The 26083-nt window shown below is 52.0% G+C and overlaps 1 protein-coding gene across 1 annotated transcript in view; it reads right to left on the reverse strand.

The window, feature by feature from the left end:
* Positions 1 to 4091: 4091 nt before the first annotated feature.
* LOC121458609 (diacylglycerol O-acyltransferase 2) overlaps positions 4092 to 26083 on the reverse strand; it is a 28232-nt gene continuing 6240 nt past the window's right edge. The window contains exons 2-8 of the mRNA XM_041667925.1: positions 17366 to 17494; positions 13058 to 13165; positions 12701 to 12771; positions 8367 to 8571; positions 7727 to 7901; positions 6584 to 6786; positions 4092 to 5215 (exon numbers count right to left, since the gene is read on the reverse strand). Coding sequence (XP_041523859.1) covers positions 5061 to 5215; positions 6584 to 6786; positions 7727 to 7901; positions 8367 to 8571; positions 12701 to 12771; positions 13058 to 13165; positions 17366 to 17494 — 1046 coding nt within the window. The 3' untranslated portion in view covers positions 4092 to 5060. The remainder of the gene's footprint in view (positions 5216 to 6583; positions 6787 to 7726; positions 7902 to 8366; positions 8572 to 12700; positions 12772 to 13057; positions 13166 to 17365; positions 17495 to 26083) is intronic.

Raw genomic sequence — 26083 nt, forward strand, 5'->3', positions numbered from 1 at the left:
TCGCTCTGGGTTTCCTCTCTGAGTCCCCAGCACCCAGACATGATGGAGGCTTCACGAGCATCATTGAGATGACGAAATGAAGCCAGCGAGTGAATGGATGGAGGCTTGGGTGTTGGGATCACGCAGGGGCCTCGTGCATTAGCTATGGATGGAGGCTGAGTGTTGGGTTCATGCAAGGGCCTCGTGCGTTAGCTATGGATGGAGGCTTGAGTGTTGAGTTCATGCTGGGCCTCGTGCGTTAGCTATGGATGGAGGCTTGACTGTTGGGATCACGCGAGGGCCCCATACATTAACTATGGATGGAGGCTTGAGTGTTGGGTTCACGCAGGGGCCTCGTGCGTTAGCTATAGATGGAGGCTTGAGTGTTGAGTTCACGCAGGGCCTCGTGCGTTAGCTATGGACGGAGGCTTAAGTGTTGGGTTCACGCAGGGGCCTCGTGCTTGTGCGTTAGTGACTCATTATGTCAGAACACCTGAAGACAGCCAATTCAACACAAGGCAGGGGTTATTTTTCCCCGTTTCAGCCCCATTGCTTTGGGTCCATAGCAGCCACAGTGCATCAAGACAGGTGTGTGTGGCAGAGGAAGCCTGTTCTCTGCGCGACAGTCAAGACACAAAGAAAGGGAACTGAGAAAGGACAGGGTAACCAAATCTGCGTCAAGAGTGTATCTTCAGTGGGCTAACTTCCCTCACTAGGTCCTGCCTCCTGACCACCTCTCAAAAAAACCCTAATGAGCTGCCCTCAACGCGTGGGCCTCTGGGGTTACAGATCTAAACTGTAACACCTCCATGTCTCCCCCAAATGGAACAGACCAGAGAGAGGAAATAAACCTGTCACACAGAGAGCAGACCCGAGCAGAGACTCGGGCTAGCTCCTGCAGTTCCATGGTCATAAACGTGCTGGCGTGTGCCCAGGAGCTTGGGGACATGTGGCAAGCCAGGCAGGCAACAAATACCACACTGCAGGCATGTAGAAAGCCCAGTGCAGATCTAGCAAGAGGTGTCCAGAGAAAATATTCCTTAGGAATGGCCTTGGCGGTGAGGCCTGAAGGGCACAGAGGTGTCGGTTGTACAAAGGCTGGAGAGAGCAAGGGGAAGGGTAGAGACTAAAGGAATGGGGAGCACTGGCTTGAAGAAGGGGCACGGACCACAGAACCAAAGGGGGGCCAGGTGCAGTGGATGGGAAGCACTCAGCACTGAGGAGAAGTGAAAGAAGGGGGAGTCAGTTCTTTGTTTTTCAAGATAGAGTTTCTCTGTATAACAGCCCTAGAACTTGCTTTGTAGATCAGGCAGGCCTTGAACTCACAGAGATCTGCCTGCCTCTGCCTCCCGAGTGCTGGGATTAAAAGCATGTGCTACCACCATGTATTACATGTATTACAAACTCTACATTCTACTTAATACCCTGGGTTTCTTTTCATTTTCCGACATGCTCCCATACATCGGCTGCCTATGGTCGTTGCTGTGCTTCAAAGGCAGAATTAACACCATCACAGCTACCGTTTTCTGGATAGGGCCCATGGGCTGAGCCCCAGGGTGACCATTTTCAGCTGTCTGTCAGCTCTCTCAGTATTGCGTTACTCAGGAGTACAGATAAATGCATATAAAGGTGCAGAAGCTGAGACCCTGTAAGTCACGTGACAGGGTGGTGCTGATGGTGTCTACCAGGTCTTAGGTGGATGCAGCCCAACCTCAGTAGTCTACGATATTAGGAGTGAAGTAGGAAATAATTTTCAGGACTGTGGGAAAATTGGGGGGGGGCGCCTTTTTGAAATATGGGTGATTTGCCCCCAATGGTAATGTTTCAAGTGCCTAGAAACCAAGAGTGGTCGCTCCATCTCTGAAGGAAGAGGAAACAGGCAGTGAATGCTGATTGGCTGTGTGATAGAGATCCCTTGACCCCTCTCCACCAACTTTCCCAGTAATATATTCCAGATAGTGGCTAAGTTTCTGTCGAGTCCTCCTACTCCATTTATCTGTAGCTGCTAGCTTAGAATAGAAGAAGCCAGGTGAGCGTCAAAACATAAGGCAGTCAGCCTTGCTATCTTTGCATTGGAACCAACGTCAGCGCCGCCTTGTGGCCACGGGAAGAATCGCGGAAATGACACTCCTCAGTAGGCTAAGGCAAACCTTCCCAACATTCACCCAGGGTCCCCCAGCTCTAGCTGAAGATGAGGCTGGCTCAGCTCTGGACACAGTGTTGTTAGATAGATGATCCTGGGCAAGGAAACCCTTTATCCACACCGAGGTAGCTGAGTTTCCTAGTATACAGTAACACTCACTAATAGGAAATGTAATCCTTAGGAATGTTCTGGGGTGGCCGAGGTTACAGCCAGGGCTTAGCCTGGAGCCAGAGGCTTTTATATCTCTTGTCGGGTTGGCTGCACACCGGGACTGGTACTAGAAATTTGGCGTGGGCCTGAGGCTCTCACCAGAAAATAGGCCTTGCCACCACCAGAAGGAAATGGCTGGCTTCTGGCCCGAGCTTTCATGTTCTTGAGGACTGTCTGGTATAACAGAAGTCAGCAGGGGCTTCCTCTGTCCTCCCTGCCATCTGTTTTATTTATTTATTTATTTAGTTAGTTAGTTAGTTAGTTTTTTGAGACAGGGTTTCTGTGGTTTTGGAGCCTGTCCTGGAACTAACTCTTGTAGACCAGGCTGGTCTCGAACCCACAGAGATCTGCCTGCCTCTGCCTCCCGAGTGCTGGGATTAAAGGCGTGCGCCACCACCGCCCGGCCTCCCTGCCATCTGGAAACTGTAGAAATGACCTGCCTGTTCACAACCCCTGGATCCTGAAAAGCAACAGAACAGGGCAGGGTCGCCCCATCTTTGTGCTGGCTGCTCGGCCTGCTCCCCCCCCCCCCCCCCCCCGCAAACCTCTGCTGAGGCCCAGCTTAGCCACTGCATTTTCAAGGACTCCAGGTTGGGCTACAGGGTCCTCTGCAGCCCACCAGGCCTTCGGGCAGAGGGGATGCCCTGAGGCTGGGGGATGGCAAATGAGCAGTCAGGAGGTGGGAATGAGGTCTGTGGTCTAACGGCAGGATCTCTGGCTGCTGAGAAGCCCCCAACTGAAGGAACAAGGTTGCCTATTCTGAGACCTGTAACCACAGAGGTGACATCAGGCCTGATTTCCACCTTTGTAGCTTAGCTGAGAGTAAGCACAGGGAACTGTCTGAAGAGTTCGTGAAGACCCTTCCAGCTCTGCTGTTCTAGAACATGATCACAAACAGTGGTAATGTGCAAGGAGGCTACCTGGGCCTTGCCTCTCGGCTTTCCCCTCCTCCTCACCTCCAATGAAAGTGAAACTAGGACATCATTCTTTGTGACAGAGTTGTGGCTTATATTGTTCTCTGCACACTGGCTCCTCTTACCGCTACGCCTGAGCAGTGAGTATACCTGTGGAAAGATGTACAGGACAAGGATCTGTGAATGGTCTTCTGTCAAGTCAGGTGTGCGGGGGGTCGGATCTGTGAATGGTCTTCTGTCAAGTCAGTGGGGGGGGGGTCTTGCCATCACCCACATGAACAAGGAAAGTGGATCTCTTCATCAGACTGAGATGTTTTTAGCCCTGGCCAACACTACCAAGACCTGGACTGTGGCCTTGGCAGGGATGGTAATCAGAGGGCCCAGTGTCTGCTTTAGGACGATGGGGGCAAATGCTTGAAGTCATTACTATTTTCTCTTTCAAAAAAATTATATGTATGGGTATTTTGCTTACGTGTGTCTGTTACACAGCTTGTGTGCCTTAGGCCCACAATTCTCCTAAGACAGGAGTTACAGTTGTAAGCATCCAACAAAGGCCTAAGCAGCCAAGGCCCTTAACCATTGAGCCATTCTCCAGAGCTCTAGTCATTTGATTTTGAACCCAGTTGTTACACAGTCAGTAAAGGCCCAAGTCTAATGGAATCCGCAGAAAGTGGGAACTGCAGTGTGCCCTGTACAGTAGGACAGATATTGTGTAAGTGCAGTGGGCACTGCAGTGTGCCCTGTGCAGTAGGACAGATATTGTGTAAGTGCAGTGGGCACTGCAATGTGCCCTGTGCAGTAGGACAGATAGTGTGTAAGTGAAGAATTGAACAACGACTCACAGGTAGTTCTTGTTTCCGTTTATTAGTCTAGGAATATACAAAAGTGTGACATGGCACAACAATCTCATGGAAAGAAAACAGAATACACAGGAGGGGGGTGGCTCTCTTCCCTGGCCCAATGCCTCAGGAAGGCACACATGCGAGGCTTGGGTACGGGGCCTCCTGCCCTGGACCCAGTGTGCTACACCGAAAGCCAGGCCCCTTTTTGAATAGAAGAGAGACCCTTCCTCACACCAGACTTGGGGTGTGGCTCAGGAGAGCTCAGGCGGCTTAGAGAACATGTTCCAAGCCACGGCTGAGCTGTGCTGAATCTACGGTGCCAGCCTTCAGAGTAAAACCAGCCAACAGCAGCGAGATAACCCAAGACAGTACCTGTGGGACATCCTTGTCCCTAGCACAGTATACAGGAGGCCAGCATAGGCTCAGATTGGAGAAAAGGGGTAGGGTGAGTAGCAGAGAGGAGACTCCAGATGCTATCTGCCACCTTCCCCAAAGGGGGCCAACTCTGTTCTCTGCATCCTCCCCTTGGCAAGAAGAACCAGACCTTCAGTCACATGTGGGGTGGTGGGAATGGAGATGTTTGCTAAACACGGCCTCTGCATCTTGAGAATCCCTGGAGCAAAGAGTATTATCTAAGTGGCCAAGTCATAAGGATTGTCCTTCCCCAGTTCAGCAGGGCCAGGTGTCTGTTGTTTGGGGAACCCTAGAGGGGGTGGATAAGAAACCATCAAGGCCCAGAAATGTCAGCCACCACCTTGTGCAGGGCATTACTAGAAGTGAGAATTTAAAATACTGACTCACCCCTTCTTACAAAAGATCTAACATGGCAATGGTTTAACAAATTATAATTTCTTTTAAATAACCCACAGACACCCATGACGCTTCCAAATTTACAGAGCAAAATGCACTTGAGAACTTGGTAGAAAAGGATTCGCAGTCGCTCCTTTCTGGAGCTGGACCCCACGGGCTGGGTCAGTTCACCTCCAGCACCTCCGTCTCCGGAAGGCCGAATTTGGTCTTGTGATTGTCAAAGAGCTTCACCAGGGCCTCCATGTACATGGCGTGGTACATGTCGATGTCCTTCTGGGTCGGGTACTCCAGCTTGGGGACGGTGATGGGCTCACCCACTGCAGAGAAGGGCAGAGCTCTGGTCAGCAAATGTCACTGAGTATCCCATCCCTGGATGCCCAGGGTGATAGGAGCCTGTGCTCCATGCTGACTATGCCCCTTGGTCCAGTTGAGAATACTAAGGCCTGGCAGCATGGCAAAGACCCCACCCAAGACTGTGGCCTCTGACTTGGGGGACCCAGCTCCACACTCTGCTAAGTTCCAATGTGAGGTGTAAGACCAAGCACAGGGCTTTGCTTTTGCTTATCCAGGACAAACTCTGCCCCTAGGAGCCTCAGTTTCCCCATCTGCCACCGGGAATATCTCACAGACCTTTTCTAAGGATTCTAGGAAGATCAGAACATGCATGAGCAGCTTGTAAAGGCGTGTAGAGGGGAGAACACCCTCCTACATCTGTACTTTGCTTTATTTTCTCATCCTGCTTCATGTTCAAGGCCAGCCCATACCACAGTCCCACCAGCACTGTTCTGAGCTTTCTGCCAGACACACACACCCAGCTCCACTGCCACCCTTCCAGTCCAGGGTACTGAAAGCCTCCAGTCTGGCCTCCTGCACTTGGTCCGTTCTAACCCTTTACCTTCCCCCTACCTAGGTGCCCCAGGGATCATTTAAGTTTATACATAAACGTAGTTCTCATTCCTCATCAAAAAAAAAAAAAAAAAAAAAAAAACTCTTAGAAGCAGGCAGAGATGATTGCAGAAAGCCACAACCGGTAGAAATTTGATCCTGGGACGCTCAGCCCTGACTAACACATCTACAACATAACCCCCATGCCTAAGGCTCAGGGAACATCTCAGAAGAGATAGGCTGTAAGACTGTACAAGTCAGAGGATCAGGAGTCTGCTGAGGGATTCTGTCTCTTGAAAACGACAGAGAAGCTACAACCATGATACTTCAACAATATGGCTGCCTGAACAAGACTTTTATTTTGAAACAGGGTCTCGCTATGTAGCCCTAGCTGGCCTGGAACTGGCTGTATAGACCAACTGGCCTCAAACTTGCAGCAATCCTCCTGTCTCTGCCTTCCACATTGGGATTATAGGTTTGTGTGACTATTCCTGGCTCTTCCTCCCCTTTGCTGCTGAGAATTCCCATCAGCCAGCAGTCTAAGAGCTGTCTCCTGCGCAGGCCCTCTCTGAAGAGCAGAGGAGCACATAATCCCTACAGCACCCTTGTTACAGCCACGCAGTCTCCACGGCAACATTCTCCTAACAGGTTTGTATTCACCACTGCATGGCTCATCGCAATAGCTCGACCTCCACCCCCCTCATCACTCCCTCCAGTACCCAAGGACAGTACCCAAGTACTCCAGATCCTTAGGACAAGGTCTCGTCTGAGCCAGGTGACCATGCAGGCTAGGGACTCACCAACAGTGGTGATAGGCTTGGAGTAGGGCACCAGCCCCCAGGTGTCAGAGGAGAAGAGGCCTCGGCCATGGAAGATGCACGGGGCGAAACCAATATACTTCTGGAACTTCTTCTGGACCCAGCGGCCCCAGGAGCCTTCCTCAAAGATCACCTGCTTGTACACCTCATTCTCTCCAAAGGAATAGGTGGGAACCAGATCGGCTCTGGAAGAGAGAGGCCCAGATTAGCCAGACCCCAGTCACTGGGCCTGGCCCTGCTGTTTGTCTGTCCAGCGGAACCCAATCCCTCAGCCGGATTCAGCTCATCTCACAGCCGAGCACACTATCTGCCCTGCCCCTCCTGACTTGACAGCAGACTGTAGAAGAAAAGCCTCTCCTGAACCCCGTGGAGATTCTGGGACACAGAGCTCTGCCCACGGCCGTGCTCCAAGACTCAATCATGGTTGTGATAGAACTCTCTCCCTGCCCTCAATGACTTGGACCGGGTTGCTGCCGTTCATCTCTCTCACAAAAGTCCATCGTTCTAGGACCGTACTCCAAGGTCTCCCAGAATTGAGATGCGGGAGAAAAGCAGCTTGGCTCCAGACTCCAGTTCTGCCCCCAGAGCATCCCCTGCAGTGGGAAGAGGGCACTCAAGTCTCCTCACCGCTAGGAAGTCTAAAGGAGCCTAGAAGGTAGATTTGCTTCTCAAGCAGATACGTCCCCTGGTTTGCTAGAAATACCAGGATTCCAAGCTGCCAGCACTCTCCAATAGGCAAGTTTTCCCTGATGCTTCAAGTGATGCCATTTCCTTCCTGGTCTCTTGCTCCCTTTGGCTGTGTGTGTGTGTGTCCCCGTGCGCGTGCATACACATGCTGAGAACTGAACCCAGGGTTCACACAAACCAAATATTTGCTCTACCACTGAGTCTCACATCTCTGACCCCATAAGTGGTAAGTTTTCTCATATGTTCTAAATATAAGCCTGGCCTCTCAGTGACTTGCAAGTGTCCAGGGACAGGCCACACACATCTTTGCACTGCCCATACTTGGACAAGTGAAGCCATGCAGCGTGGACTCCAACCTCTTTCACTGCCTCCCTGGGTTCTGGTTGTTGGGCATCTGGGCATGGGCATTGTTCTGGAGATGCGTGTGCAGGCACTTACCCGTGGCGCAGGGCCAGCTTCACAAAGCCCTTGCGGTTCCGCAGGGTGACTGCGTTCTTGCCAGGCATGGAACTCAGGGACTCGGCTGCGCCTCCCACCACGATGATGATAGCATTGCCACTCCCGTTCTTTGAAAGCAAGTAGTCTATGGTGTCTCGGTTGACGGGGCAGATACCTGGGTGAGGGGAATGCACAATCAGGCCTGCTCACAGATGCATTCATTCCCTACCCTTATATACCACCAAGGATAAAATAAAAACCGCTATAGACGGATCCCAGACCTGTTACCCTCTTGGAAGATACATGATCCTTCCTCCCTAAGCAATTCATTTCTCCTAAATTCAGTTTACTTATCGATAAAATGTGGGCAATGGTATGAAAGCCAAGCTGGTGGGGACCGTGGGTGGGCAGACATGGACAATCGGCAGCACAGTGGCTGGTATCTAGAGGTGGGAGGAGGTCCTTGAGGTGTCATCCACGGCGAATCCAGACCTAGCATATCTACTGCAGGCTGTCTCTACCTGCATGGGACCAGCACCTCATGGGAAGGGCACTCCAGTTCCCTCCATCGCTTTGCTCAATGGGGAGCCGCAGGTCTTGACCGCAGAGCCCAGCAGGAGCAGCTGAAGTGGACTCTCACCTCCAGACATCAAGTACTCCCGAAGGACAGGCATCCGGAAGTTGCCAGCCAACGTGGCCAAGTAGGGCCTTATGCCAGGAAACTTCTTGCTAACTTCGGTCGCCTCCGTGCTAAAGTTGCAGAAGGCACCCAGGCCCATGATGCCATGGGGATGGTACCCAAATATATAGTTCCTGGTGGTCAGCAGGTTGTGCGTCTTCACCAGCTATAAGGAAACGTGTGTTAGAACCGGCTGGGAGAGGAGGATGCCCACCAGGAGGGAAGGAACCTGAAGTTTCACGCCCTGATGTACTAGGAGCCCAAAAGGCTGCAGCCAAGTCTATCCCCAGACCCAGTGGCTGGCAGCTGATGGGCTAGGAGTCCCTGGCTGGATACTTGTCTTCTTCTTTCCCAGCCAAACACAGTTCAAACCTATTAATTCATGTTCAACCAGACTTCTGCCTTCCTGCTCCTAGGCTTTTTACCACAGTGACTCCCCTAAAACCCACACCCAAGCTGGACCTTCAGCCTTCAGTGGGTACAGTCTAGATTCTGAGTTTGGCAAGGAGAGCCATGGCTTCAGGTCTCCCACTAAGACTTTCATTGTCACTGCACACTGCAGAATCTTCAGCAGCTCAGAGGACGAGCCCACACAGCCCACCTCCCACCTCTTTATAGTCTAGTGTGGACAAAAGGATGGTATAGCCAGACCAATTCAAAATTTTTGCCAAGCAGCTAGGCTCAGCTCAGGTTCTCAAACAGGCAGGCAGGGCTATGTGGCTGTGGCAGCTGGGTGATCTGAACTTCCTACTGTCAACAAAGCTGTCCTGTTGATAACTGGCTTCCTGAGGGTCCACCACCTGCCCTGAGGCTGGCTAAGTACCTGCAAAACCCCAAGCAAGAAGCACAATGGGGACGGAGTTCTGGGAAGGAGGGAGAAGGGGGGTTTCTATCCTGGAACTCACACTGAGGACCAGGCTGGCCTCAAACTCACAGAAATCCACCTGCCTCTGCCTCCCAAGTGCTGGGGTTAAAGGCATGTGCCACCACTGCCATAATTCTTAAGTATAGGAAAGTTTAAAAAAAAAAGTCTGCATTCATTTTTCATTCTATAGAAATAAACCACTAGGTCCTTTTCCTACTTAAACAGAAACAGGCCTTTCTTTAAAAAAAAAAAATCATAAAATTCCAGATTACTCTAGTCTATGGTAGTGAGTTCCAGGCAAGCCAGAGCTATACAATGAGATCCTGTCAATAATCATAATCATATCAAAACATCCCCCAAGAATGAGGCTGCAGCATCAGTGCTGTCTCAAGGGAATATGTCCTGTCTAGCTTATCAGGATCCTCAGTACCACTCTCCTCAAAGCTGCACACCCATCCCTGGGCCACTGTCAATCCACATGACAGTGCTCACTCGGATCCTGACCGACAGACTCCTAGAGTGACGCTTTAATAAAAAAAGCCTCTTCTACTCATATTTCCAACAGCTTTTGTTTTTTTTTTTTTTGGTAAAATAAACTTCCAGAAGTGCAGTTCCTGAGTTGAGGCTGCCCTGCCTCCGAGAGCGGCATTCACACCCCCCCCCCCACTTAAGTGCGTGTCTGTACCCATCCCTGCACTGGCACAGAGTCCCTAACGACTGGACGAATATTAAAAGACCACATTTTCCTTTACTCCAATATAGGAACTCTTAGGTGAGTAAAGGGTCCTTCTGCTCAGTTGGGAGAAGAGGATTGTTGCTGATGGCAGGGTAAGATGGAAGAACGGGAGGACGGAACGGGGCATGCGGGGCAGTGCTAGGCTATGCGGCTGTAGTGGAAATGTGAACACGCCTCCCTGGTGTCACCCCCCTGGTGTCACCCCCCTGGTGTATAAGGCACTTGTACTTTCCTCACTTTGCCTTTGGCAAGCAGGTTAATGCTGTCTGGAAAACAACTCTCAGCTGCCCCACCAGGGCCGAGGTGGAGAGTGAGAGACCCCCGAGGAGCAGGGCGCATGAACCATGCAAGGCTGCAGCTGTGCTCTGTCTGCCCCGCTGGCTCTTGGTGAATCAAGGCACTGAGGGAGGAGCTGGGCAACTGGCACTGGGTTAGAAACTCTCTGGAGCAAAAGTACAGACTGGACGGGAGCCCCCTGACTATCTAGGTTGTTTCTGGGGAAGTCACAGTGAGCCAGCTCCATCGCTGCTCAAGGCCACTCCGGTTTCACTTCTCCCTGAACACTCACTTCTTAGGAACCTAACTGGCTCTTTAATAATTCCCTCCCTCCCGAAGGCTCTTATCTGATGGGACGCGTGGTTTATAATGTCCTTGGGACACTGTACAGGTTAATGGCCCCGGGCAGTACCAACAGAGACATTGGCAATAGCTTTGATCTGTCTTCACGACACTGCTCTTCCCAACTGGACAGAATGTCCACTCTGCAGGGAGGGCGAAGGTCACTGCTGCTGACTGTTCTGTTGACATGCCTGCTGGGTGGCAAAGTCCCAGCCCAGAGGTGTTCAGGCCATGCTGGTGAGCGTCACCCTGGGCAGATTCCTGGCAGGTCACTCCCAACATCCTGCTCCCAGGCCAGGCTTATTCTACTCCTAGCCCCGTACAGAGAAACACACCCAGTTCCAAAGAACAGCAGTAGCTTGCCTAGGCAGGGCATGGCAGCACAGTGTCTTGTGAACCAGGGACAGTCCATCTTCTCTGGGCCTCAGTCTACACATCGATGAAATCAGACAGTTGGAAAGATGGCCGATTTGAAGCCCAGGGAGCCTTTCCTAATCTCCAAAGGTCTTGCCTACCCTTCAGGGAGAGGAACCCCAGGACGTGGGCCACTTCTGTTACAGACGACCGTAGTTCCAGTAGCTGCTGAAGGAGCCAGCCCTACCACTCCAAAAAGGGATGCCCTTTGGGTCAGCTAGATGACTTTGGAGAAGGGAGCTCCAGTAAGAGAAATGGAGACAGGGTACACGGGTCTGGCTAGAGATCTCGATGACATAACCCACGGTAGAACCTCAGGAAAAAGGGGTGGAGCAGGCAGGTTACACAGCTCTCAGGCACAGATTATTAGACCTGTCATCAAGGGCAAGGGGCAGAGGAACCTCACTGGGCATCTCACAGATGTCTGCCCTGCACCTCAACAGAACAGAGACAGTGAGAACACAGGGCTCGGCTGGTTTTTTTGTTTTTTAATTTAAAGGTTTATTTACTTATTTATTTGAGCAGAGTTATATAGCTCTGGAACTATGTATGTAGCCTGGAACTTTGCTATGTAGGCCAGGTTGACCTTAAACCTACAGAAATGCAGCTGCCTTTGCCTAAGATTAAAGGTATGTGCCACCACAGCCCACTAGATTTATTTTCATTTTACATGTATGGGTGTTTTACCCACATGTATGTCTGTGCACCATGTATGTGCAGTGCTCTCAAAGGCCAGAAGAAGACACTGGATCCTCTGGAACTGGAGTTACAGACAGTTATTAGCTGCCATGTAGGTGCAGGGATTTGAACCTAGGTTCTCTGGAAGAGCAGCCAGACACCTTAACCACTGAGCCATCTCTCCAGTCCATCATTTGGGTCTTTTGAAAGGGTAAAGATCGGTAAAACAGCTGAATGCTTAGATCTCAGCAGCCATCCCTTGCTGGGAGAGGGGAGCTACTAGCCTGCAGGAGGCTTCCTGAGGGCACAGTGGCAGAAGACACAGTACCTGGGGCAGACAGACAGAGCCAGGCAGACCCAGGAGCATCTCCCATTTGCAGCGGAGACAAATGGTGCTCGGTAGAGCTGAGAGAGCTACACAGAGTGAGACGGAATACAGTCGATTCGTTAGGCTGACCGTAAGCCCAGGGCTAACGCTCCGTCACCCACGCCCTAGCCAAGAGCCCAGCACTAGACAGACCCCCGAGCCAGCTCTTAAACCCTGGTTCCAACAGTCAAGCAGGTTCGAGAAGAGAGATCTGGGGCCAAGTCCCTCCCCAAGGAATGGGCAGTCAGGAATCGGGGAGGACCCTGGGCTGCATGTCAGAGGGCCTGCACTGCTGCCATGGGCTCGCTGGCCATCTCGAGCAAGACTTTGGCCCTCTGGGGAGGAAAGCCTAACTGCAGGGGACAGGAAAGTCATAGGAATGCCGGCAGTAGGCAGAGTTTGTGCACAGCCTAGGCCACTCCCACAACACAGGGCAGGGGAGGAATGCGGGGCCACCTGACCACCCAGGCAGCTCGCCTGGTGTCAAGGACTGACTCACAACATCAAGCACACCAGCCTCCGTCACGCACGGACACACTGCCTCCGTTTTCAGTGCTGTCACAGTTCATATTCCCATCTACTCCTGTCCTCCCAGGACAGCACACCACGGTCTTTACCTGGATGGGAAAGTAGTCTCGGAAATAGCGCCACACGGCCCAGTTCCGCACCCACTGTGATCTCCTGCCACCTTCCAGGAAACAAAGCACAGTGTTGGGAAGGAGCAGGTGGGAGGGACATTTGAACAATGCAGGCGAGACACAGCCAGTGTGAACCCCCCAGGGAGGTGTCTGTCAGCCCACACGGCATTTCTGCACCTGCCCAGTGTGCCCCTTCCCACATACATTCCCTCTGCCCTCCCTAATGAAGGGTGAGCTCCTGTGAAGATGCCCGAAATGGCGCCCAGCCCAGCACCCAGGAGGAGGGGCTGCAGCCCAGCAGAGGGAGGAAAACAAGCAGCAGACCCAGACCTTTACCTTTCTTGGGCGTGTTCCAGTCAAAGGCCAGCCAGGTGAAGTAGAGCACAGCCAACAGCCAGCAGTCGGTGCAGAAGGTGTACATGAGAATAACACTGCAAGCCACTCCTAGGGGGAGGTGAGACAACAGGTCAGGCTCCCAGTCCTCCCGGCTGAGGCATGGCTTCCATAGCACTAACCTAGGCAGAGGTCCAGATGCCCAGGCACTGGGAGAGGTTCATGGGTGGCTCAAGGAGGAGAAGCAGGGCCAACGGGCACAGGTGGGTCCTAGAGCTCGGGACACCTGAGCTTGAGCTGGCTAACATGGGGAGATTTCCGCTTCTTGTGAAACAATTCCTGATGTCTCCTCTTGCCTGATCCCCTTGAGTCATTAAAGCATTGACTTTTCTGTTTTAGAAAACTTACTTGTCAGGACTGACTTGCCCAAGCTAACCCAGCAGGACAGAGGAGAGGCAGGGTTCAAACTCAGCCTTGGAAGCAAGATCACCAGAGGTGAGAAATCTCAGATTGTCACCGTGGGGTTAGGGTGGGGTAAAAGGGGGTTATCTGTCACAGGATGTCCCCAGGCAGCCCTGGAGCAGAGACAGGACCCAGCAGCCCCCCCCCCCCTCAAACACTTAGAAAGACTCTCCTGGGACACCTATTTGTGGTAACTGTCCTTGGGGCCAGCTGGCTGACCATAAGGCTGAATGGCCCAGCCCCAGGGGTAAGGAGAGCCAGCATCTCATGGTCCACCCCTAGATACGCTCATCAGGGCATCTCTTTCCAATTTTCATCCAGCCTTCCAGCCCCCTCAGATCCTTGTCCCCTCCACAGGTTTCTGAGTATCAAATCACCCGACCACACAATCCGAATTCTCCACACTGAAGGACTCATCTCTTCACCCTGGCATTAGACCCAACTGGGGAGGGGGCAGGGACTCAGGCTCCACAGAACTTTCCAAACACAGTGCTTAGCCTGTTTCAGATCTCCATGGACTTGAGAGCAAGGAAACTGTGGCCCTCGCCATCCTCAGCCCAGCCTCACTTCTGAACTGGCCTTCCCTTGGGACAGCTAAAACCCAGCTACAGTTGCCAGACAACAGCAAGCAGTTTCCTAAGACAACTTAGCAGTGGTACATACACCGGAGTTGAGTCTTGGGGAGCATCTGCACCCCACACACCCTGCTGAAGATAATGTGGGTCCCTAAGCAGCTGGAAAAACAGTCCTGATCATATTTAGGATGTATACAGTGCACAGCTCCAATAGTTTGCCCCAGGCCCTTCCCTGGTCCTAGAAGACAATTCCAGCCCCAGCCTCCACAGTGTCCAAGCAAAGATTCACTGCATTCCAGGTAGGCCAGGCAAGGCCCATGGCCTTCAGGAGGGGTGACGTGTGAATATTCTAAAGAACTTGCTGCCATCAGGGAGCCCAAACCCCAGTGCTGGGAGGCTGGTCACCATGGGGAGGAGTATCCATGCGTACCTGCCCTGTCTGCATAGCTAAGACAAAGCAGTGAGTGACAGAAGCCCAAAGTCCTGGCCCTACACAGCTGGGGGCTGCCTCTGTCCTCTCAAATGTGCATTTCCTCTCACCACCGTCTCTCCGTCTCTCCTGTCCAACAGAGCTCAGTCCCTGAGTCCCTGAGCACCTTTGGAGCTAGAACAAGGTGAGATTACTCTCCAGCCCCAGCCACCAATATAGAAAGGTTTTGTTTTTTTTTTTTACGTAAGTCAAAGAAACAAAAAACAAAACAACAAACGAACAAAAAACAGAGCTGCCTGCTGGGTGTGGTAGCACATAGCACTCTGGAGGCAGAGGCAGGTGGATCTCTGTGACGGGAGGCCAGCCTGGTCTACATACATACAGGCACAGGCCAACCAGGGCTACATAGTGAGCCCCTGTATCAAAAAACCTCTTGGAGGGTTGGGCAGGACAACCACCCCATAAAATGCCTTCCTTCTGGGAAACCTACAACAGCTCCCTGCCCTCCATTCTCAGGTAATGAGGTTGGCACCCACCAATGCCACTGGGCCCAGGACATGCAAGCACAGTGATTGAAACAGCCTGCTTGCTCCATGCAGAGAACGCTCGGGACTACCTGCATGCATCCCTTCCTGTTCCTGGGGCCACAAGCAGCTCACAACTGCAGAGCTCTGGCCCCAGGCTGGTGGTACAGGGGAAAAAGGTGTGGGCATTCTTCAGTAGGAGCCACAGCAGCGGGGCTGTGGAGAGCAGGGACAGGACGAAGCAGACTCGGGGACGGGCCCTGCCAGGTCCTGGCCATTATGCATACCCAAGCCTTTACTTTCTTACGGAGTATTGGGAAGATAAAATGACGTGATGTTGGAATTTAACACATGTTCGGGAACACTGTTAAGGGTCTATGGACTTGTATGGAGGAGCAAAGTGACATTCAAATTTTCTACTAGAACCATGTGGAGATTCAGCATTTCCTTCATTGAGGGACAAACCACGGGAATATTAGCAAAGCCTGCTGACATGGTAGCAAGAGATGGCAAAGGTGTTTTCATACTGCATTACTGCAGCCTCGCAATCTTCATTACTTAAGATTAATTACTTCATTACTTAAGGTTAATATTTATTACAGTTGCTGATACTTCCTAACTAAACAACATAATAAAAAAGCAAACATTACTAAGTGTCCAACTGGGTTTCAAAGGTTACATATTTATATTCCAGCATTACTAGATAGATCCTTAAAAACCCCAGCGCACTTCATATTATACGATTAAAAGCACCAAGAAGGCCCACAGCTTTCACCAGAATTCTAGAGGGCTACAAGGCACATCAGAAAAACAAAACAAAAAACTGTTTAATGTGAATGGTATCCATAGCAATCTTTGCGATACAGAGTAAGCCTGTGCCAGCAGGTTTGGGACACAGGGAGAGGGAGCGGCTGGGACTGCTCATGTAGTAATTACAACAGCTTAAGCAGGGCTGATTCCTGCCCAGGTCTAGCTCCCACCTACATGTTGGAAAGACACGCTGGGCCAGTTTCTGGGCTGTGGCTGGGCCTCAGAGATCATTAACCTACAGCTTGGGGCCAGCCCTGTCACATGCTATATGGCCTAGGATTGCACAAGTTACTCAGTGCCCCACAGCCAAGCTCTGACCCACTAAGGCAAGCTAAGTATTGACTTCTGGTGCAGATAGCGACAATAGGAGCTAGCAAAACAGGCTAGACAGAGGACCAAGAGGCTGGGGGTCGCTGCATTCTTATCTTGGTCCCTCTTATTTTCTTCTCCTATAACCCCAGACAAGGCCCTGTCCCCACTAGGTCCTTGCTTCCCGACTGAACAAATATAAGGTTACATAGCTTCTCTACCCTGGTATTCTAATAAGAGACCAAATGCAAGCCACACTCAGGGTTGGAGATCTAAGGGAGCCAATTTAACTATCTGTCCCCAAACCATTATTTCATCATCTTTCTGAGGCTGTATGACCCTGTAAGAATCTGAGGATAGCTACAGCCTTATAGCAATGAAAATGTATGCATGGCCTTGCATTTAATTTTAAGAGTTCAATGAATCCCCCAAAGCCCACCTTGGACTCTGTCCATTAATTCGGGACCCTCACGGTAAGGGAATGCACTGGGCTTTGACTCAAACTCTGACTTTCTGTTTAATGGGTGCCATGGTCAGCACTGAACCTCTGAATTTCCACTTCCTCTTCCTTGAATTTAAGAAAAGACACTCCAAGAGCCTCAACATACCATGGGATTTGTTCCTTTTGTTCTCAATAGGGCCTCAGAGGCTCTATGCCTGCCTCAAAGACAGTTGTCTCCTCACACTACCAAGTGGATGTCTGCTGAGCTCCCACTGTCCTGGGCAGTGTGAAGAGTGAGTGGCTGGGGCCCTGACCACAAGTCTGGACACATGGATTCTGTCTGTGTTCATGTGCTCAGAGACTAACCTGTGCTGAGGTTATAAGGCCTGGGAAGGAAGAGAAGGTTCCAAGAGAGCAGTGTCTATGTAAAGTCAGAAAGTCAGAGCTTGTCTGGAGTTGGTCTCAAACCTGACTTCAGCCAAGTAGACACCTGCCTGCTCTTTGCCGGTAGACAAGGAGGCAGTTAGAAGCATGCATCCTATAGACCCAGATTCAAGTTAACTTTGGGCAAGTTAATCTGCAAAATGAAGCCATAAAACATCGCCCATGAATCCATCAAGGTTTCTGGCATGCCTACTGGTAGAATACTTGACCACGGGCCCCAAAGATGGAAGTAAATGGAAAGAGGCTGGGGAGAAGCTGATCCCCATGGGACTGTGTCACCCCACCTCCACTCACCCCTGCCACAGCTATGCTTACCTAGCACCAGGAAGGACAGGACCCACTGTAGGACTGAGATGACCTGGAGCTGTTTTTCCACCTTGGACCTGTTGAGCCAGGAGACAGAAAAGATGTCTTGGAGGGCCGAGAGGATGCTGGAGCCAGTGCCTGCAGAAGAAGATGTCGGTCTATAATATACTATAAACCTGTCCTCCAGTGTCCTCCAGACACCCCAACACAACCAGCCTCCCCCAGGAGCCTTCCTAGACAGGTGAACGAGGGCCACAGACTCGGAAATAACTAAACCCCCACTCTGCCGCCTAATTCTTCCTAAAGCTGCTTTACAGCATAAGAGCCATAAAACTACGGTTTTCCTGTATCACCATTTCTACATATAAGACAAGGTAACGGCCAAGCGGTGGTGGCGCACACCTTTAATCCCAGCACTCAGGAGGCAGAGGCAGGCAGATCTCTGTGAGTTCGAGGCCAACCTGGTCTACAAGAGCTGGTTCCATGACAGGCTTCAAAGCCACAAAGAAACCCTGTCTTGAAAAAACAAGAAAAAAAAAAGGAAAAAAAAAAGACAAGGCAACATGACAGTGGGGAATCTCAGAGCTAGTCCTGGGAGGCCAGTTTTCTTCCATCTCCAGTGCTCAAATACATGTCTTCCTTTATCTGATCTAGGACAAATATTTAATCTTTGCTACCTGTGTCTATGAGGCCAAGGACAGAAGTTTAACATCCCATTTGCAATGTTCTGTTTTGATTTTTGTCCAAGTGCCCTTTGAGCCTCCCAATCCCTGCCCCACTCCCTTTCTCCTGGACACCTCTTTCCATGAATCTCCTTCGCCCTCCAACCACCAGGCTCATACCAAGTCCACTGAAAACAGATTCACCTTCACTGTAGCGCCAAGCTTGGGGCTGAGGGAGGACCCAGGGGCATCTTACTTCTCCTAAAGTGGGGGTTATGTACCCCAGCACTGCTGATAGGACCCCAAGCTAGTGGTTGGAACAGTGTTTAGGGAAAGGTCCACAGGACACGGGGAGGCACCTGAGGTATGTATGTTTGCTGCTAAGCAAGTGCCAAGACCGGAAATGAGAACAAAATGTGCTCAACAAGTTGGCTCTGGCCATGCCCCCAGGATGCCCCCAGGACTCTAATAGCTGACAGTGTGACCTTGAGGCCTGGTGCCTACAAGGGAGCTGGCAGTAGGGAAGAGCACAGGGTGAGACCCCAGACCACTCATTTCAGCCTTACACTAAAAAGCAGAGGCCACTTCACACCCCAGCTCTGCCGAGCCCAACCATGTCCGTGTTCAGCACATCTCTGAGCTCCTATTGTGTGCCACCCCAACATTCCTTCCTACCACCCACTGATGGAGGCCCGGAACAGAAGACTCCCTCAGTCTTGACCTTGAGGGTCTCCTGACCATTCACCCCGGCTTACAAGCTAGGAGAAGAGAGAAAGGAGTCTAGGGGGTCACATTTGAGCCTGGGCTGTCTGTCAAAGTTGGCGGCAGCAAGGTCACAGTCTAGTTCAGAAAGGGATATACATCCTCTGGCAGACTTCAAGGGGGACAAACCAGTCCTTTCACCTCTCTGATCTAATAAACCAGGAGAGGGCTTGGCACTGCCCTCTTGATTCCCCTCACTATGTGACCCCAGGGAGTAGCATGCACAGGAAACAATGCTTGCAATCATCACATACTGGGTACTCAATCACACCCACTGCTCTACAGGAATGGTGGGATGAAGACACAAAAACAAGACTGGATCCTACAGCCACTCCAGAGGGTTGGTGTATTGCTCTCTTCATAACTCTCCTATGATCTTAGACCCTTTTCCTCCACTAGGTTTGTTCCTTAGGTTTCATCCTGAGCCCTAGAGGCACATGCGTTACAGTATGACCAAGGTTACCAGGTAAAAAAAGAACCCAGTATTCCAGCCTGGTGGTGGTGGCACATGTCTTTAATCCCAGCACTTGGGGGGCAGAGACCGGCGGATTTCTGCGAGTTCGAGGCCAGCCTGGTCTACAGAGCAAGTTCCAGGACAGGCTCCAAAGCTATAAGAAACCCTGTCTTGGGGGAAAAAAAAAAAAAGAAACAAACAAAAGCCAAGATTCCTGCTTCTGCTCGGGACTCCTCCTCTTTTGACACAGCACCTAATAAATGCAAAGGACTCTGACCATTAGGTGCAGGGAGTTCAAGGATGGACCAAACTCAGGCCTGGTGCGCATGTCCACCAGCTGAGTCCAGACAAATACATATGTCACAACTGAACCTCTAAGATACAGCCTAGACTCCTGACTTAAGGCTGTTTGGCTACACCACTGTCAGCAACAATGACCACGAGGGCTAAACATAGGTGCTCCACTGGGCAGGCTAGGTGCTCCACTGGGCAGGCTAGGTGCTCCACTGGGCAGGCTAGGTGCCCACTGGGCAGGCTAGGTGCTCCACTGGGCAGGCTAGGTGCTCCACTGGGCAGGCTAGGTCCTCCACTGAGCAGGCTAGGTCCTCCACTGGGCAGGCTAGGTGCTCCACTGGGCAGGCTAGGTGCTCCACTGGGCAGGCTAGGTGCTCCACTGGGCAGGCTAGGTGCCCACTGGGCAGGCTAGGTGCTCCACTGGGCAGGCTATGTGCTCCACAGGGAAGACTAGGTGCTCACTGGGCAGGCTAGGTGCTCCACAGGGAAGACTAGGTGCTCACTGGGCAGGCTAGGTGCTCCACTGGGCAGGCTAGGTGCTCCACTGGGCAGGCTAGGTGCTCCACTGGGCAGGCTATGTGCTCCACAGGGAAGACTAGGTGCTCACTGGGCAGGCTAGGTGTTCCACTGGCAGGCTAGGTGCCCACTGGGCAGGCTAGGTGTTCCACAGGGAAGACTAGGTGCTCACTGGCAGGCTTTGTGCTCCACAGGGAAGGCTAGGTGCTCCACAGGGAAGACTAGTTGCTCCACTGGGAAGACTAGGTGCTCACTGGGCAGGCTATGTGCTCCACAGGGAAGACTAGGTGCTCACTGGCAGGCTTTGTGCTCCACAGGGAAGGCTAGGTGCTCCACAGGGAAGACTAGTTGCTCCACTGGTAAAGCCTTCTGCTGGGCAGGAAATGAGTGTGGACACTAGCTGGCTTCTCTGTTAGGAGTCCCACCGCTATGGGAGGCAGAACCTCAGGCTGCAGTTTGGAGGAGTGTTTAAGGAAAGGCACACAGGACACAGAGAGGCACCTGGAGCCTGCTGGGAAGTGAGGCCCAAGCCAAGGCCTGAACCCCTTGTCCTATGCTGGCAGATTGTGCTTTTCAGTCAGCACAGCCAACTATAACCGGTACGGTCTTCAGGAAGGCATGCAGAAACTCCTTACTGGTCATATGCCTCACTCCAAACTGAGAAAAACCTAAGCACTTTTTTCTCAAAAATAACCCAAGCCCCCCCCCCCCATCTTATTAACTTACAAGAAGATAGGGTTAGAGAGTAATACCCCATTTCCCCCCAATATTCATCCTATCATACAGACAAAACCAAGGGCCTGGGAGAATCCCCAAGTCCATACCCAAGCAGGCCAGAACCCATTCTGTCCTCCTCCTGCCTCACTTGGCCAACCACCTGCTGCCTGCTCTGCCAGTCCAGCAGGAATGCAGTCCAGGGACGACCAGCTGCACTTCTGCGGGAGGAACCGCAGATCCAGGAAAGACTGGGGAGGGCGGCAGCACCACGTAGCTCAGATCCACTCCCACATGACTGCTGGTTGTCTCAAGTCCAGGTTCCAAGGGGAACCAAGGGACCTAGGAGACAGTGATTGCTCCTCGGAGGCCACTCCCTGCTTTGATACTTCCCCAGTGCAGAGGGCAGCACAGGCTACAGCAGAGACACAATCTTCCCTGGGGACCACCCTAGCCTGAAGCCACCAGCTTTCTTGTCACCCCAGGGAGCTTTTCTGTCTGACACTCCCCGCACATGCAAACTACACAGTTCAAGTTGATTGTCACCTGAGGCCAGGCCAGTTCTGCTCCAGGTCTGGGTCCCCAGAGCTCTGATAGGGCCTGGCTGGTAAAGGGGAAAGGCATTAGGCAGAGTTGCTGAGAAAGGAAAATGAAGTCAGGCCCTTAGGGCTCCTTCCTTTCTGGGGAGAGCAGTAAGAATGAAGCCTGAAGAACCCTTGAAGCTTTCACCCTTCTGACCACTGCCCAGGCACAGAATCCTGGGTGTTCATCATCTTCACCCCATTCTGATGTCGCTCCAAGGCCTCTCCGAGTGTGGACTTAAACCTGCCCTAGTCCTGGTCTCCAAGTCCCTCCCCTCTGCTGTCATTCAGAGGGTAGGCCAGGTAGAGCTTCATTTGTGTTTTGTTTTCTATTGATTAGTTTTGGTGGTGTTGAGTCTCATGCAGCCCAGGATGGCCTCAAACTTGCAGTTCTGCTGTGGCCCTCCTGAGTGATGAATCACAGGCATGTAACACCACGGCCACAGGAGCAGGCTTCCTAAAGAACAGGCAGGGGCAGTAGCAGGCCTTCTGTGCCCCAACTCCCGTGTCAACTTCCTTCCCCGGGGTTCAGTTTCCCCATCTCTAAAATGGAATGAGTTAGATCACACAGTTCATGGTCCCTAGCGTCCACCTCCTGGCCAGAATCTGGGCCCTAAAATTCAGCAGCTTGCAGCAGCCCTGGGACAGTCACCTGGGGAACTAGGAAGTGAGGGTTCCCTCGCATATCCCCAGGGCATAATCAGCTATGCTATCTGGTTGTCAATACTTCCTCTACGCCAGCTTGGTTGGCGGAAGTCCAGCTGGTGAGGGAGCTACAACCAAAAGCCTCCACCTCCACTCCCAACCTGTTTGACTCCTGGGTAGGGCGGCAGAGAGTATTAGCACCCAGCCAAGCCCAGCTTCCTCATCCCTCAAGCCTCCCTGGGCCCACCCACTCTCTCATACATCACCAGTCCCACTGAATCCTAGGTATAGCTACCTGGCAACTCCCAACCCCTTGAACGGTAAAACTTGTGAGTACCAAGACTGGAGTGGATTCATCTGTGTATGTTGAACCTCACACAGGGTTGGGGTCGGGAGGGCTCTACAGGTTTGCCATACATCTGGGCAAATCCCACAGCAGGCTGAATGCTCAAGCCGCACTGGGCTGCTTTCGGCCAAGCCAGCCCTGCTATGGAAATGCTGAGCCCTCTCCTGCCTTCTCCCAGTACACGTTCTCTGACACTTGCAGGTTCTGCCTTTCATTTGAAGACATCATTTTCCACAGAAGAGGAAAGGCATAGGGCGGAACAAAAAAAACTAATCCTATGCAGCGAAGACTCGCACAGGAGGCTGATCTGTGTGTGCAAATCCTTGCACGTGGACAGAGGAAAGGGGAACACATCAGAGAGGCCCGGAGCAGGTTCCTTACCACTCTATGCCAGGCCACTTTTCTCATGGTGCTCCTTAGAAGGGCAGGCAAGGCAAGGAGGAAACAAAAGGCATGGCGAGACCTCGCCATCACTCCAGGCAGGTATTTGGACCCCAAGTCCCTTCACCACTTGCACAACGCCATGTTACAGATGGCTGGTCCCAACTCCACACGGTAGTCCACACCCAAAACAGATAACACCTGCACGAGATAACACCTGGATGCCTGTTCTGTCATGGGGGCAGTTCTGTGCAGACTGGCTATGCAATGGTGAACCCCACCCACATGCGCCTATACCCGAGCTTCTGCTGTGAGGTCATGTGAGCTCACAGTGGACTCAACACAATCTCATAATCTCAGGGCCCAAGACGGGAGTGGTGAGGGCTGTGCTAGAACCTCCTTGTTCAGTATCTAATATCAGGGTAACCAAGGAGGCCACTCCCCAGGGCTGATGGAAAACAGTTTCCTGGCTTTCTCTTACCCTTACCTAAGAATGGCAGAGTCTGAATCTAAGCCCCCAGTTCTGGGGAAAGGGCCAGCTCTGCCCCATGATGCGACCTGGGATGTGATTAAACCTCTCTGAGCATAGGAACAACCTCAGGGGGTTTTGGAAGAGAGTAAATGAGGAAATATTTGGACGCCTGATGGATAAAGGTAACCGCTACCAAGACTAAGGAACTGAGTTCAATCCCCGGGACCCACATGGTGGAAGGAGAGAACCAACTCCTTCAAGCTGTGCTCTGACCTCCAGACAGGGACTGTATGTAGTGTGTGTGTGTGTGTGTGTGTGTGTGTGTATAAAAAGAACTGTTTTCAATGTGTGTGAGGTGCACATGGCCAGTGAGGTGAGACTGTTGCTTTCACAGAGGAGAGGGTATAAATAGTGAGCAGGCGAGCATGCATTAGGTGTGACAAGGGTGTGCATTGGGGGAAAGGTACAGAATGTGCTGTGCAGGGCTCTGAAGGCAGGCATGGAAGGTGAGCAGAGACTGTAGGTGGCGGAACTGCCACACAAAGGAGTTCCCTATAAGGCAGGGTCAAAGCACATGACCAACAACTCAGAAATGGGGGAGAGGCATCGGACTACCCCAAAGAGGCTGAAAACAGAGAACCAGCTCTTCAAAGTGGCCCGACATAAAACCCAAAGCACAAGCACTTAGAAGGTGCCACCAGGAAGGGAAGGTGTTGGTGGGGGCAGGAGTCGGGAGCGAATGCTGGAAGTCATGCCCCCCACTACCACCACCTGTCTGGAAGCTCAGATTTTGCTGAGAGAGAGAATGTGATTATCAGGTGGAGACCAGAGCTATAAAGGAGAAGAATTTGGGGCAGTGAGTCAGAGCCAGGGGCAGAGAGTCCCCATCCTGTAGACGGGAGAGGCAAGCACACAGTGGGAATCACGTGGCCCACAAAGCAGGTGGGAAGCTTCTGCGCGGCCTACGTGGCTTCTCCACCACCTCTACAACATCAACTGTGGAGGGGCTGCACCCAGGAGGAGTCCAAAGAACAGGAGCCAGGAGAACTCACCTCTAACACACAGGAAGTGTGGCTCAGATGAGTCATTGCCTGTGCAAGCCTCAGTTTCCTCGCCTGTACAATGGGGCTAATTCCTACCTCTCCAGATGCTGAGGGAACTGAGATAATGTTTAGGCGAGAGCCCCATAAAAAGCGAGGATCTGCCTGAGTGGCAGGTAATTATCAAGCAAGCCTCAGTGTCCTCCCGCTGTCTTAAAGCAACACAAACCCTGGGTCTAATGCTTCTTGCAAATTTTCACCCTGCTTGGGACCCAGTGTCCTCTTTGGTGATAGGTGCCTGTGGGGAAAATACAGTCAGAACTGGCCCAGTTATTAGGTATGGAAAGAGTCAGAGAGCAGAGGCATGAAGGGCCCCTGGGGCTCTCCAGCAGGATGGCATCCTGCCCACATTCCCAGACCCCAAAGATGCCACATCTGGGTCATCTGGACGGAAGCTTTGCCTTGGTTTGCACAGTGAGGAAGTTACCCTCACGTCACTCCAAAGGACTGGGCACAAGCTGCATGCTTATGAGGAGCTGACGGTCAAGACACCCAGCCAAGCACCAAGTGGTGCGCTTCCAAAGACCAGAGATGAGCTAGCTGTCTTCTGGGCTGCCTCAGGCAGGTACTTTCAGCCAGAGTCCACACGTGTGACGGTGACAGGGCCAGACATGGTGGAACGGACAACCCTGGAAGGCCGTGCCTGCCGTGTCCAGGGCTGGGCTGTCAATCCAAACCTCACAGGGCTTCTCCTGGCCCAGCCTGCAGTGCACCAAGAATGGTTCTCTCATTCTGAGTCTGGTCAGGTGTTTAGCACACACAGAGGAACCCTGTCAGCCACTAGCCCGTCCACCTTCCCCCTGGGAAGAGTTCCTGTGCCCAGTTCAGGATGGAGTGGCCATGCCCGACAGGCTGTCTCTCACTTCTCCATCCATATCCCATTTCATTATGGGAGGTATGTATTCATTTGCGGGAACTATGCCTCACTCTGGGTTCCTAGGCCCAGAACGGAGCCATACAAAGAGCAGGTGCCTAATCTACATCTGCATGCTTGAAGGCACCATGATGAATGAAAAGGGCATGGACAATAGAAATCAGCTGACCTGGGCGAATGGGTCAAAGGGAGTATCACAGGGAACCAGGAAAGGTCTCCTCTCAGTGCAAGGGTGACCTAAGCCAGGGACAACACAGATGGTTCTGGAGAGAAACATACTTCCAAAGGACCCCAAACCAAGCAGGAAGCTTCCAGTCTCTACCTCCCTTCTGCTTCTCAGGCATCTGCCAGAGGCTAGTAGTTCTTGGAGCACCCACCCCAGACTCAACAGGGGACACAAGGCCATGAATTAGACACAGAAGGCCTGAATGGTCCAGGAATAGAGGGATGCCCCCAGCCTCTCCTGGGAACGGGATATCAGATGAGGGATGCGCCCAAGAGGAAGGTAGGGGCCCTACAAACAGCATCTACTAAGGGAAAGGGAACATAAGTTGGAAGATTTAGGTGCAAACATCTTGCCAAACTGCAACAGAGACTGAATATATAAGAACAGAAAGGAAGGCAGAAGGACTGGGAGGCCATGAAATGCTGGCCTCCACCCGCAACACCAGGAAGAACCAGCCAATAACCCACCCTTCCAACTTTAGAGAGGGCAGTGGTCAGTCATGTACCGAGTCCCAACACACTGGTGAGTTCTTTCTCAGAAACATGAAGTCTCCTTTTGAGGGCTCTTATGGGAATTATATGTCCTAATATAATGCCTATAGCGACATCCGGCCAGAAAGGGAGGACAAACCACTACAGATGCAAACCCCAGCCATGCGGTTCTTGCCAAAGTACCTGGCCTTGCCACCAAGTCCTGCATT

The sequence above is a fragment of the Microtus oregoni genome, unplaced genomic scaffold (genome assembly GCF_018167655.1).
Source record: "Microtus oregoni isolate MIOR12 unplaced genomic scaffold, Mior012 000018F_ref0000195, whole genome shotgun sequence".
Taxonomy (NCBI): domain Eukaryota; kingdom Metazoa; phylum Chordata; class Mammalia; order Rodentia; family Cricetidae; genus Microtus; species Microtus oregoni.